At 43.0% G+C, this 12,669-nt stretch overlaps 1 protein-coding gene across 6 annotated transcripts in view; it reads left to right on the plus strand.

Moving 5' to 3' along the window:
- LOC134355758 (A-kinase anchor protein 13-like) overlaps positions 1 to 12,669 on the plus strand; it is a 557,767-nt gene that overhangs the window by 168,645 nt on the left and 376,453 nt on the right. For all 6 annotated transcript variants that reach the window (XM_063066124.1, XM_063066122.1, XM_063066127.1 and 3 more), the window contains one exon: positions 2,161 to 2,308. In XM_063066124.1, the coding sequence (XP_062922194.1) occupies positions 2,161 to 2,308 (148 nt within the window). The remainder of the gene's footprint in view (positions 1 to 2,160; positions 2,309 to 12,669) is intronic.

Raw genomic sequence — 12,669 nt, forward strand, 5'->3', positions numbered from 1 at the left:
CCAATCAAGAACCTGATGACATTGGGTAGAAGCTGTCCTTGAGTGCTTGCAGGCTTTTGTATCTCGCTGAGTTCTGAAGATGTCATGGATTTGGCATTTATGTGAAACTGCTTGAACGCCAAGCCTATTGGTCTTGGCAGCCTGTCTTTTCACTGGTATTGACTGCCAAGTTATATGACCTGGTTCGACTCGAGCATGCCTTGATATCTGTCACAGACAAAGCACAAAATCTGTCTCCTGAGGCTTGTGTCCACCCCGTGTTTATTTTTACCTTTTTGAACTTCACCACTTGGCACTGAAAGTTTCGAACACCGACTGTGGGTCTACAGCAAGTCACGAAATGCTGGGGCAGCTCAGCCCATCAGGCAGCACCTATAGTGAGGAATGTTTTGGGCTGAGGTGCTTCATCAGTTCCTCCAGTATTTTGTATTTTGCTCTGGATTTCCGGCACTCATAAAATTTATTCATTAATTTTCATTTTTTGACATGCAGTGTGAAATAGGCTTTCTGGACCATCCAGCTGTGCTGCCCAGCCAACCCCGATTTAACCCTAGCCTAGTCACAGGACAATTTACAATGCCTAATTAACTTACCAACCAGTACATCTTTGGACTGTGGAAAGAAACAGGAGCACCCTGAGGAAACCCATGCATTTACAAGGAGAACGTACAAACTCCTTGCAGGCAGTGGTGGGAGTGGAACCCAGGTCGCTAGTTCTGTAAAGCGTTGTGCTAACTACTACGCTACCATGCCCCCCTCCCCACCGCCCCAGAAAGCACAATCTCCTTGTGTTTGAGGTTCCATGGCTACTTATTGGCCATTCACCAGGATGGAGATTTAGTACATCAAAGTTCGAAGTAAATTTATTATCAAGGTATGTAATTGTCACCAAATACTATTTTGATATTCATTTTCCTGCAGGCATTCACAGCTTGGACAAAGAAGTACAATAGAATCAATGAAAAACTACGCAGACAATTGAGAAGCAACCAATGTGCAACAGAAAACAAATTGAAAACAAAAAATAATCATAAATAAATGACAAACTTTAAGGGATATGGAGTCAGATTGACTCAGAACACGAATCTCCCTGCTCTTTGAGTTGCACACATAAAATGCCAGAAGAAATCAGCAAGTCAGGCAGCACCTATGGAAAGGAATAAAGAGTTTTATGGGACGTTGTTGTTGAGTGGCTCATTAGCTTGCAGACGTTTCGTTACCCAGCTAGGCAACGTCATCAGGGCAACTTCGAATGAAATGTTGGTGATCTACATTGTTCATTTCTGTTGGTTACCGATTATATAATCCAATTGAATGGCACATATACTCCCCCACACACACATACACAAACAGACTAATCGCAGGACACATCAAAGATTAACAATGTAGATCACCAACATTTCATTCGAAGTTGCACTGTTGACAAGGCAGCTCGACGTGCCACTCAACAGCAGCATCCTCAACCCGAGCTACAAGTCTTTTCCAACATCTTAAAAGTTTTACGAGACCAATAGCAGCATCCTCCGAGGAAGTAGCGCCAGTTTAACCTCGCGGTGCAGCATCTCTGCATCGATGCAGTGGAAGGTCAGCCTGGACTATGTCCAAATATCTGGTGTTGGGAACTGAGTCAATTGACTGGTGGAAGTGTTAGTACAGAGACATGACTAACACCATTGATGTTGGTTAACTGCAGGTTGTAGGTACAGGGACGCCTAGACCAGATATCGATCAAGAGGCAGTGATAAATATAAACAAAAGGTCTTGCTTTGCCTTTTGCAGGGTGGGGTGAAATGATTGATATGCTCATTTATTTTAGGACAAGCTCATAGTTCAGCATTATTGTTTCTTGAAACCGTGTGCAAGAATCTTGTCAAGAACTGATAAGATCTGTCCCGTGATACATGTTAATTTTGGAATGGTTTGATTTTAATCCGATCAGAATTCGGTACATTATCAGATAATACAGAGGGCTGAAACTCGAATAATGTGTCAAATGGCTTATGCATAGTTTACAGATGAGCCAAACCTTGGAAGAAAGTAATTCTAAGTATTTGTGGCAAAACTAAAAATTTGCTTAAGCATTCCAACTTATGATATTCATGATGAATGTCATACTTAGTTTTCAGTTCTGATTGTAATTTCTCTTTTCCTTTCCTGAAGGGCAAGTCTGTCCTCTCTGTACTCTTGGGAGAGGAGCACACAGTCGACAAGGATGTTGCCCTTTACCTCATGTTCTCTGGCTCCAGTCAGCATCATTTAACCAGCACACAGAGAGTAGACCAGAACACTTTGCGGACAGTCGCTCCTGGTAAGTGATATTACCCTGGCTCTTATTGCTTCACTTACTCTCTTATTTTTGTGAAAATAACTTGAAAGTGGCATCACGCATTCAGTACTGTGCAGAAGTCATACATATAGCATATACATATAGCTGGGGTGCTGAAGAATTTTGCATGGTACTGTGCTTGTCTGTTGGGAAGGAGAATGAGTTTGTAAGTCTGGCGGGAGCAAAGGACTTTGAGAATTGCGAGGGTGGAGCACTGCTGGAGAGGTGTGACACAGGTGGCAGAGAAGGAGTGCTGGGGTGGGGGATGGCATGGGTGCAGACATATCCAGCCTTGAGACACCAGGGATGGTCATTTGATTCCAAACAATTGTTTTTTTTTTGATTATGACAGAAAGTCTCTCTAGTGCTTTCTGCTCCTTCTCCTCTCCCCTCCCCTTTTCCCAACCATGGTTTCCCTCTCTCAGTCCCCCATAGAGACCCGTATCAGGTTTATCATCACTCACATATGTCATGATATTTTTTTTTTGCGGCAGCAATACACTGCAATACATAAAATTACTATGGTACTGTACAGTTTGGTTGAGTGAACTTGGCCTTTTCTCCTTGGAACAACGGAGGATGAGAGGTGACCTGATAGAGGTGTATAAGATGATGAGAGGCATTGATCGTGTGGATAGTCAGAGGCTTTTTCCCAGGGTTGAAATGGCTAACATGAGCGGGCACAGTTTTAAGGTGTTTGTAGCTAAGTACAGAGGAGATATCAGGGGTAAGTTTTTTACGCAGAGAGTTGTGAGTGCGTGGAATGGGCTGCTGGCAACACTGGTGGAGGTGGATACGATAGGGTCTTTTAAGAGACTCTGGGATAGGTACATGGAGCTTAAAAAATAGAGAGCTATGGGTAACCTTGGGTAATTTCTTAAGTACTGTAAGTACATGTTCAGCACAGCATTGTGGGCCAAAGAGCCTGTAGTGTACTGTAGGTTTTCTATGTACTGTACAAAAGTCTTAGCATCCCAGCTATATATACTCTGCCTGCCTCAGACTTTGCATGGTACTGTAGATCGGGTCGTAAAGAGAACTTGTGACACATTGGCCTTCATAAACCAAAGTACCTTATCTGAAATTTGAAAATCCAAAAACCTCAGAAATCGGAATTTTTTTGAGCACCGACTTGATATCACGCATGGCAAATTCCATATTCCACAAGGTGCTGGCAAGGTTCCCAGGTGGTGTACGGTTTCTGTGCATCATAGACTTCACACACGTAATGAACAGAAATGAATGAAAAATAGTAAAACACTGTATAAAGTGAAAAGTGAGAATCTCGATTGTTTATTGTGAGAGTGGATTCGTCAGCCTGGAGTGAACATATGCTGCTAATTGAAACTAGCAGTGAGCAATCAAGATGAACTGAAATTTGAAGGTAATCGTGAATATTCACCACGCTGGTTGCAAAAATTTAAGAAAGGGCATGGATTAAATTTTTAAAGTTTTAAAATACTTGAAAGATAAAGCATCTGCTGATTATGAAGCAGCATATAAGCTCATCGATAAGTTTGTGAAAATTGTTGCTGCTGAAAATCTAACTCCAGAACAAGTCTACAATGCCGATTGTTATTATACCTTACATAAAACCTAAAAGACAAAGTAAAATGCAAATACAGTGTACTGTAACCTTTTAATCAAAACACGACATCGTAGGTGGAGACTAAAAGCATGCCGATGTCGTTCAACAGCTGATTCAGGTATTCTCCGGATGCAGCTGTGCTGGTTTAGTTACTCTGCACACGATATTTTCATTACATTAATGGAATTAATTTTTGCAGTCTGAGTCTGAGGCCTCCTTCAGTCAGAGTTGATCATGCATATTGCGTCCTAAGAGTCTTGCCGTGTCGCTAAACGGTGCCAAGCATAGACGCTGTTTATCGGCTGCAGGTATTGTCTTTTGAGTGCGATCATTGCGCCGTCGTAGTTCGGTTGGTCTCTGATCAGAGAATAGACCCGTGGACTGACCCTGGAGAGTAGAACTCTGCGCTTTGCTACGGGGTCGGTCGCTTTAATCTCCTCTAGATACGCTTCGAAGCAGGCCAGCCAGAGTTCGAAAGCGTTTCCAGCTTCAGGTGTTTGCGGATTGAGGTCTAATTTTTCTGGTCTCAGGGCCTGTTCCATGCTTTAAAACGTACAGCGAATAAAATTGAAGCACCTTCAAGCCTGGGCAGTACGATATTGAAGAACAAACTGTTGCCTATGTAGCAAGCTCCCCCTCTCCATGCCTCTGATGAACCGAATGGAACAGCAGAAACAGATGCAGTTTGGTATCAGCAGTGTCTCAGGAGTTGCCAGTCAGCATTGAACTCAGTGAAGGACTGCTTTAAGGACTCCAGCTCTGGATTTTTCCCTTGGGACTTGCTCCCAAAGCCTTCCCATGAGTGGGTATAGATGAGTGGGCAAGACAGCGGAGGTTTGAGATCAGAGTTTTCCTTCTAGATGAGCTGCCAACCACGACTGATAAGCCCCATCTGCCTGAAGCAGCTGGTTTTAAGGTGCCAGTAGACTGCCATTGCCCCTTTTCCTGTCAGTAGAAACAGTTCTGTCGGGCTTAGTAGCTAAGCCACATGTGAAGGCCAGGAGTTGGACCTAGTTGTCAGAGGCTATTTGAGACACACACCATTGGGAATGTTTAATAGGTAGTGGGAGCTTGCTCTCATTACCACCCCCAGCAATAATGACCTTAAGGAGCCAATTTTTACTGTACATGTATATGATGAACATGTGTCAGACGGAGACTGATTATCAGTAGCATATAAATTCAGAGTTGGAAACAATGGCAATCCCAGCTATCTCGTTATATATTCCAAATTCTGAAACACTTCTGGCTCCAAGCACTTCAGATCAAGGAGACTCAACCTGTACTGAGTATGGGAGTAGGGACGTTGTAGTTATATAGGATGTCAGTGGACCTAATTTGGAATATTGTTTGCAATTCTAGTCGCCTACTTACAGGAAAGATATCAATAAGATTGAAAGAGTACAGAGAAAATTTAAGAAGGATTTTGCCAGTACTTGAGGACCTGAGTTATAGGGAAAGTTTAAATAGGGTAGGATTTTATTCCCAGGAGCATAGGAGAATGATGGGAGATTTGATAGAGGTATACAAAATTACGAATGGTACAGATACGGTAAATGCAAGTGGGCTTTTTCCACTGAAGTTCAGGGAGACAACTAGAGGTCGTAGGTTAAGGTTGAAATTTTTAAAGGGAACGTGAGGGGAGACTTCACTCAGTGGGTAATACGAGTGTGGAATGAGCCACCAACCTAAGTGGTGTATGTGGGTTTGATTTCCCATTTAAGAGAAGTTTGGATAATTGAGAGAAGTCTGGAGGGCTATGATCCAAATGCAGGTCAGTGGGACTCGGCAGAATAATAGTTTGGCATGGACTAGATGGGCTGAAGGGAATTTTTCTCTGCGGTACAGCTCTACTCCCCTTTAACACACTAACCCCAGAGGGAAGCTAAAAATTATCAGTGCCATTGATGTTTCTGGTGCAGGGCCCAGAATGCTTTCGGTTACTCCATTGACCCTATCTCAAAACTGCTGCACTGTGTGTCAGTGCTTTATTGCTTAGATCTTGCAATGTATTTTATACAGAGGAAATGATGTGTTCCCAAATGAATTTCAGTGTATTAAGCCGTCCTCACTGACATCATCATCAGCCTCTTAAATGGGCAATCATTACACTGTTTCTGTGTTCCCAATGATCTCAGCTGGGTTGAGCTCTGATCTTTGTCTCATTTACTTCTTTGCCGAGGATCTTTCCTCGTGCTGTCCCATATTTGTTTGTTGATGGTTCCCTCCCGTTCTTCCTAGCTATTATTTTGTTCCACGAGCCACTGTCCATGAAACAGCCAGTATGTTTCATGCTCTAGGAAATCTTAAACACCAGAGATTCTGCAGATGCTGGAAATCCAGAGCAACACGTACAGAATGCCGGAGGAATTCAGCAGGTATCTGTCTCTGGTCACTTGTTACCCCCCGCATCCTCCCAATCTGGCTCACCCCCATCTCTAATCTACTCACCTGCCTATCTCTTCCCCCTAAGTGTGCCCACCACAACCCCCCCGACTTCTTGTCTTCCCCTTTCTCCCATGGTCCACTCTCCTTTCCTGTCAGATTCCTTCACTTCCAGCTCTTTATCTTTTCCACCTATCGCCTCCCTGCTTCCCCTCCCCCACCCCTTTATCTTTCCCCTTACTGGTTTTTCACCTGGAACCTACCAGCCTTCTCCTTCACGCCCTCCCCCCACTTTCTTTATAGGGCCTCTGCCCCTTCCCCCTTCAGTCCTGACGAAGGGTTCCGGCCCGAAACGTTGACTGATCATTTCCACGGATGCAGCCCGACCTGCTGAGTTCCTCCAGCGTGTTGTGAGTGTTGCGTCTGTCAGTTTCCTTCACTTCTAGCTCTTTACCTTTTCCACTTATCGCCTCCCTGCTTGCCTCCTCCCCCACCTATCACTTGCGAGCTTGTGCTCCTCTCCCTCCCCCATCGTCACCTTCTGGCTTCATCCCCCTTCCTTTCCAGCGTTGAGGAAGGGTCTCAGTCCGAAACGTCGACTGCTTTGGTGACACACTGAAACTCCTTAACCTTCTAAGGTAGCAGAGAGGGCTGCACTCCTACCTTCCTTGTAATGACACCAATGTGCTGGGCCCAGAACAGGTCATCCCAGATGTTAACACTAAGAATTTTAAATATTGTTGCACAGAAGGGCAGAGAGGTTGATGTTATCATGCATCAGGTGTTAGATTATTTTAATGGAAACCAGTTTAAAACCAAACTCACCGGGGGTGAGTAGTTGCAAGTTTTTTTTTTGGTGTCAAATTCTCAGTCCTGATGAAGGGCCTTGGCCTGAGACATCCGTAGATGCTGACCTGACCTGCTAGGTTCCTCTGGCGTTTTGTGTGTGTTTCTCAGAAGGTGCAAATTAATATGCAGGATCGGACGAAGCTGTGGGGGGCTGTAAACTCAGCCAGCACCATCATGAACACTAGCCCTCCGCACTCTCGAGGACATCTTCAAAAGGCAATGCCTCAAAAAGTTGGCATCCATCATAAAGTACTCTCACCATCCAGCACATGCAGTCTTCATTTTTACCTTCAGGAGGAGATGCAGGAGCCTGAAGACACACACTCAACATTTCAGTAACAGCTTCTCTCCCACAAACCCCTTCCCACCCCCCCGCCCATCCCCGCCATCAGATTTCAGAGTATTCCATGAACACTATCACTCTTTTGCTCTATTTTTCCACTATTTATTTATTCTGTTATTATTGTAATTTTTATGCATTGCACTGTACTGCTGCTGTACAATGACAGATTTCACAATATATGTCGGTGATGCTGGCCAGGATTCTGATTCTTGGTTTTTGGATCAGTAATCCTCCTGTGACTATCAGCCAGTCATTGAAGTGCACTCATCACCGACATTTGAAGTGGGTATCATAGCTGGAGCCAATTTCCCTTCACTGCTAATGCTCATGCCTGGCTGTCGCTGGACCTGCACTGTATAGCCGAGCACAGAACTGACAAACTGCTGTGTAATTGAGTCTGGAGAATCAACAGTATTTGTCAGAACTGGGGCAGAAGTAGTTAGTCATTAGATGAATGACATGAGCTGTTTATCAGCTTGAGTCTATCCAAGGCCATTTTCCGATACGTATCTATGAACTGTTATCTCAGGGTTGTCAATGTTTCCAAATGTCAGCTCTGCCTTTGTGCTCACACTAAACAGTTTGTTACCTTTGAAGCTTTGGATGATAACATTTTGTGTAGGAAGTGGATTTAAATTAATAAATGAACAGCAGTTTCATGAAATAAATTAATTTAGACAAGTTTTTTTTTGTTTTACGATGGAGAGTCCCCACACCTGGCACCTATACAGCAGAGTAGAACTGGGGCAGGTTGTCAGTTATGGAGGCACTAAATCAGAATCAGGTTTGTGACAGCAGTAAAATGAATACATAAAATATACTCTAAATTATAATATAAAATATATGCAAGCAGTTATTTGCCTGGTACCAGGCCTTGAGCTCTTCCATCTCCTTTCTCTACACCACCTCATTGTTGTTCATGATGAGCCCCACCACTGTCGTGTCATCAGCAGACTTGACAATGTGAAAACTTGGGTGTTCAGCCGTGCAGTCGTGTATGAGTAGAATGTACAACAATGGGCTCTGCACACAAGCCTAGGAGGCACCCGTGTTGAGGAATATGGAGAGTGCATCCTGACAATGAGGTCTGTTGGTTAGGAAGTCCAACACCTGGTTGATCATTGGTTCATTGTCCGTTCAGAAATCTGATGTTGGAGGAGAAGAAACTGTTCTGAAAATAGAGCTCAGTCCTTCCAAACACCAGCATGTGTGCCCCAGAGCATCGCTGAATGGGACTTAACCTGAAATTGGACTGTGGCAACAAGTGCAGTCTCCCCTTAGCTCAGTCATCCTTCCCCACCCTAAACAAAACAATTAGCCCATACAACACACACACACACACAACATGCTGGAGGAACTCAGGAGGCCAGGCAGCATCATTAGACCATATGCAGCGTTGTCTTGGGACTGCTTCTCTATAGTTTAAATCAAAAAACTAATTGCAGTCCTAGATTTTATCTGCTTGCTGTGATGGGGCCCATGAGATAATGTTGTGTGTAAAATTGGTTGTAAGTGCTGAGAGGAAATGAGCTTTCAGCAAGTTCAAGTTTAAAGCTCGCTCAAGGGTTCCCAATATTTTTTTCAATGCCATGGACCCTCACTATTAATCAAGGGGTGTGCGGACCCCAGGTTAAAGAAACTGTTCCTAAAACATTGAGTGTGAGGTTTGTAGCGGTATTTGAGCTAGAGGAATTTGGAGGAGGAATTGGAATCTATAAATAGGGTGAATGTCGATGATAATCAGGAAAAATATTTCTATTCTGAGCATTGCCGAACTATGAAACATTGGGTGAGGGGAGCACAGATAGGAATGATTAATTACATCCCTGGCAGGTATCCGTGAATCAGAATCACGTTTGTTATATGTTGTGGAATGTGCTGTTCTGTGGCACCAGTGCAATGCATTAAAAAATACCATAAGTTGCAATAAAAAAAATAAATATTGCAGAAAAGGAATAGTGAGATGGTGTTCATGGATCATTCAGAAATCTGATGGTGGAGGGGAAGAAACTGCTTCTAAAAATATTGAATGTGCATCTTCAGGCTTCTGTACCCTCTCCCTGATGGTAATAATGAGAAGTGGGCATGTCTTGGATGTGAGGGTCCTTCTTGATGGATGTTGCTGCCCAAAGGCACTCTCTTTGCAAGCCCAAATGACACATTCTAAAAGCAGAGTTAGATTTCCCTGTCACAAAATTCCTTTTTTTCAAAATAGGGTAAAGTAATAATGTTGTGGATGGATAGGACAGCTAAGGTTCAATTTTCAGGTATACCATCATGACCATTGGTGTTATTAAAGTCTGTCAACTATTTGCAACCATATGGTTTTAAAACTAGATGGAGTTAAGGGGAAAGATTTAAAAGGTACCTGAGGGGCAACTTCACACAGAAGGCTGTGCGTATGTGGAAGGAGCTGCCAGAAAAAGTAGTTGAAGCAGGTACAATAACATTTAAAAGACATTTGGATCGATGTATGGGAGCAAAGGTCAGAATTGGAATCAAGTTTATTATAACTGTGGTTACAGTATGTCATGTAATTTGTTGTTTTGCAGCAGCAGTACAGTACGATACACTAACAAATACTATAAGCTTCTATGAGAAATATGGACACTGTATATATGAAAACAATTTAAATAAATAGCCCAGAATGAGAGTAAAAGTAGTGAGTTGGTTCACGGTTTGGATTATAGTCCATTCAGAAGTCTGATGGTGGATATTGTGCATTTAATGTTTCAATAATATTTGAGTAATCTTGAATGTATATTAGTTAATTAAGCTTTCTTGTTTCTTTAAGTAATTCATGAAGGGTTTATATGTACGAATGCATGTATTGCATATGTCATCACGCTTCCGTGTGATACGAGGGCAACTTGCTTAAAGTAAACTCGAAGTTAAACCCGCATTCGCGGACTCGTGTATTTTCCTTAGAATTAGTTTAATGTTCTGAAGTTGAAAAACATAGTAGCAGCGGGGAAGACGCTTTCCTAAAACATTGAGTGTGAGGTTTATAGGGGTATGGCCAAATGAGGGTAAATGGAACTAATATAGATGGTGGGGTGGAGATATGTCTCTACCAAAGGAGATGTAAGTTGCTCCTTGCTCCTTCCCTCTGCTATTCTGCAAGTCACCCTTGGGCAAGGTGTGGCACTGGCTTAGACTCCCGATCGGGGTCATGTGAAACCATGGGAGTAGGTGGTGCATGGTCATATGAGCAGTTGGTGCATATCACAAGTCCCAGTTATACGACACTGACACTGGACAGACAATCCCTGAAGAGTATTGGTAATGGCTGGGATCACGTGTCTTATAAAGACAGTGCCCAAAAGAAGGTAAAGCAAGCTACTTCTGTAGAAAAATTTGCCAAGAACAGTCAAAGGTTCAAAGGTTCATTTTTTTGTCAAAGTATGTATGTACAATACAACTCTGATGTTCGTCTTCTCCAGATAGCCATAAAATACAGAAAAACCTTGGGAGTTGTTGAAAAGAAAAGCCATCACTCCCCGCCCCCCACCCTGGATACAGAAAAGAAAAGGAAACAAAACTTGCAAACCCCAAAACCCTAAAACCCTCCACCCCCTCCCTCATACAAAGAATGAACAGATCACCCACACTCCCAAAAACCCCAAAGCCCCAGCCCCCACCCTCACAAAAAAAACAGCAACGATAACTTCAAATCCCCAGCCCTCTCCATCACGGGGGGAATAAATAGTGATGATAACATCAACGATAACAATCATGGTCATGGATAATGAAGAGTTTAGGACAACAGCATCAGATCAAAGACAGATGGAAGACCATGATCGTCCATGACATACAATGCAGCACATAATGATGATAAGTGGGCACTTTGATCGGCACGTTTGATTTGGGATGAGTGTGTGGTCTGTTTCTGTGCTGTATTACTCTGTGACTGAAAACTGTTCGTAAAGTGTAATTTTGTAATATGTACTTGTATCAGTATATTACCATTCAGAATTGCCTTGAGAAATTTGTGCTACGTTAAAAGTACTGTGTAAATGAAAGCTCTTTTTAGTGAATGATCATAGAACATTCTACTAACAATGTAGTGTTAGTTCTCTTTGCAAGTCTTCATCAGTATCTATCAATGTACATCTCCGCTCCCAAACTGGAGTCAGAAAATTCTGGAGGATCTCTATTTAGAGATCCATCCAAAATATCATCATCATTAGGTGCTGTGTCTAATGAGGTTAGGCCTTCATGGTCCATGAACACGATTATTCTCAGCAAATTCCACAGAAGTGGTTTGCCGTTGCCACCTTCTGGGCAGTGTCTTTTACAAGACGGGTGACCCCAGCCATTATCGATACTCTTCAGAGATTGTCTGCCTGGCGCCAGTGGTCGCATAACCGGGACTTGTGATAAGCACCAGCTGCCGCTACTACCATGGCTGCCCATGACTGTGACTGGTGCTACACCTTGCCCAAGGGTGACCTGCAGGCTACTGGACGGAACAAGCGGCTTAAACCTCCTGTGAAAGGTATCTCCATCCCAAAATATATCTGGGTAATCAGTTGAAATGGGCTTTGAAAATCCCTGTTTGAATGTGATAAAAAATTACGTTCATAGTGTGCGAGGTTTTGCCACAGGGCAATTCACTCCTGAAATTTACAAACTTCTTATGATTTTTTACTGCCTTTCACTTCTTAAGTGCATCCAGTTTAGTCTCTGTGTGCAAACTATTGCAGCTACTGCTGCTCTCAATTTTCTGGAAGGCAGAAGTATGTAAAGAAGTGGAGTTTTAAATTTTGAATTAATATTCCATCAGCCCAGTTTGTACAGTTTGCAGTGTTGTGATAAGTAACACCAGCCTGTAGAGAGAAGTACGTGGCACCTACAGTTTCTGTTTTATACTGCAGGCAATGAGGGTGGAAGTCAATCTGCCATCAGTCTTTGATGCTCACAAGCAACTATGTACATCACAAAATAAAAAGATATATACTCTTTGAAATTGTTTGAAGTTGTCTGTGTTTAACCGGTCTCTCTACCCCTCTCTCGCCGCTGCCGGAGGATGATGCCAAGGTCTTGGGCAAGGTTTAAATGACACACTATGTGGATTGGACTCTGCAGTTCATGTTATATAGGTTTCTGGTTATTCCTTTTTTTATTATACCTCCTTTGGTAGAGACAAATCTCCACCCTGCCACCCATCTGTAATTA

Source organism: Mobula hypostoma, chromosome 13 (genome assembly GCF_963921235.1).
Source record: "Mobula hypostoma chromosome 13, sMobHyp1.1, whole genome shotgun sequence".
In the NCBI taxonomy this organism is placed as follows: Eukaryota; Metazoa; Chordata; class Chondrichthyes; order Myliobatiformes; family Myliobatidae; genus Mobula; species Mobula hypostoma.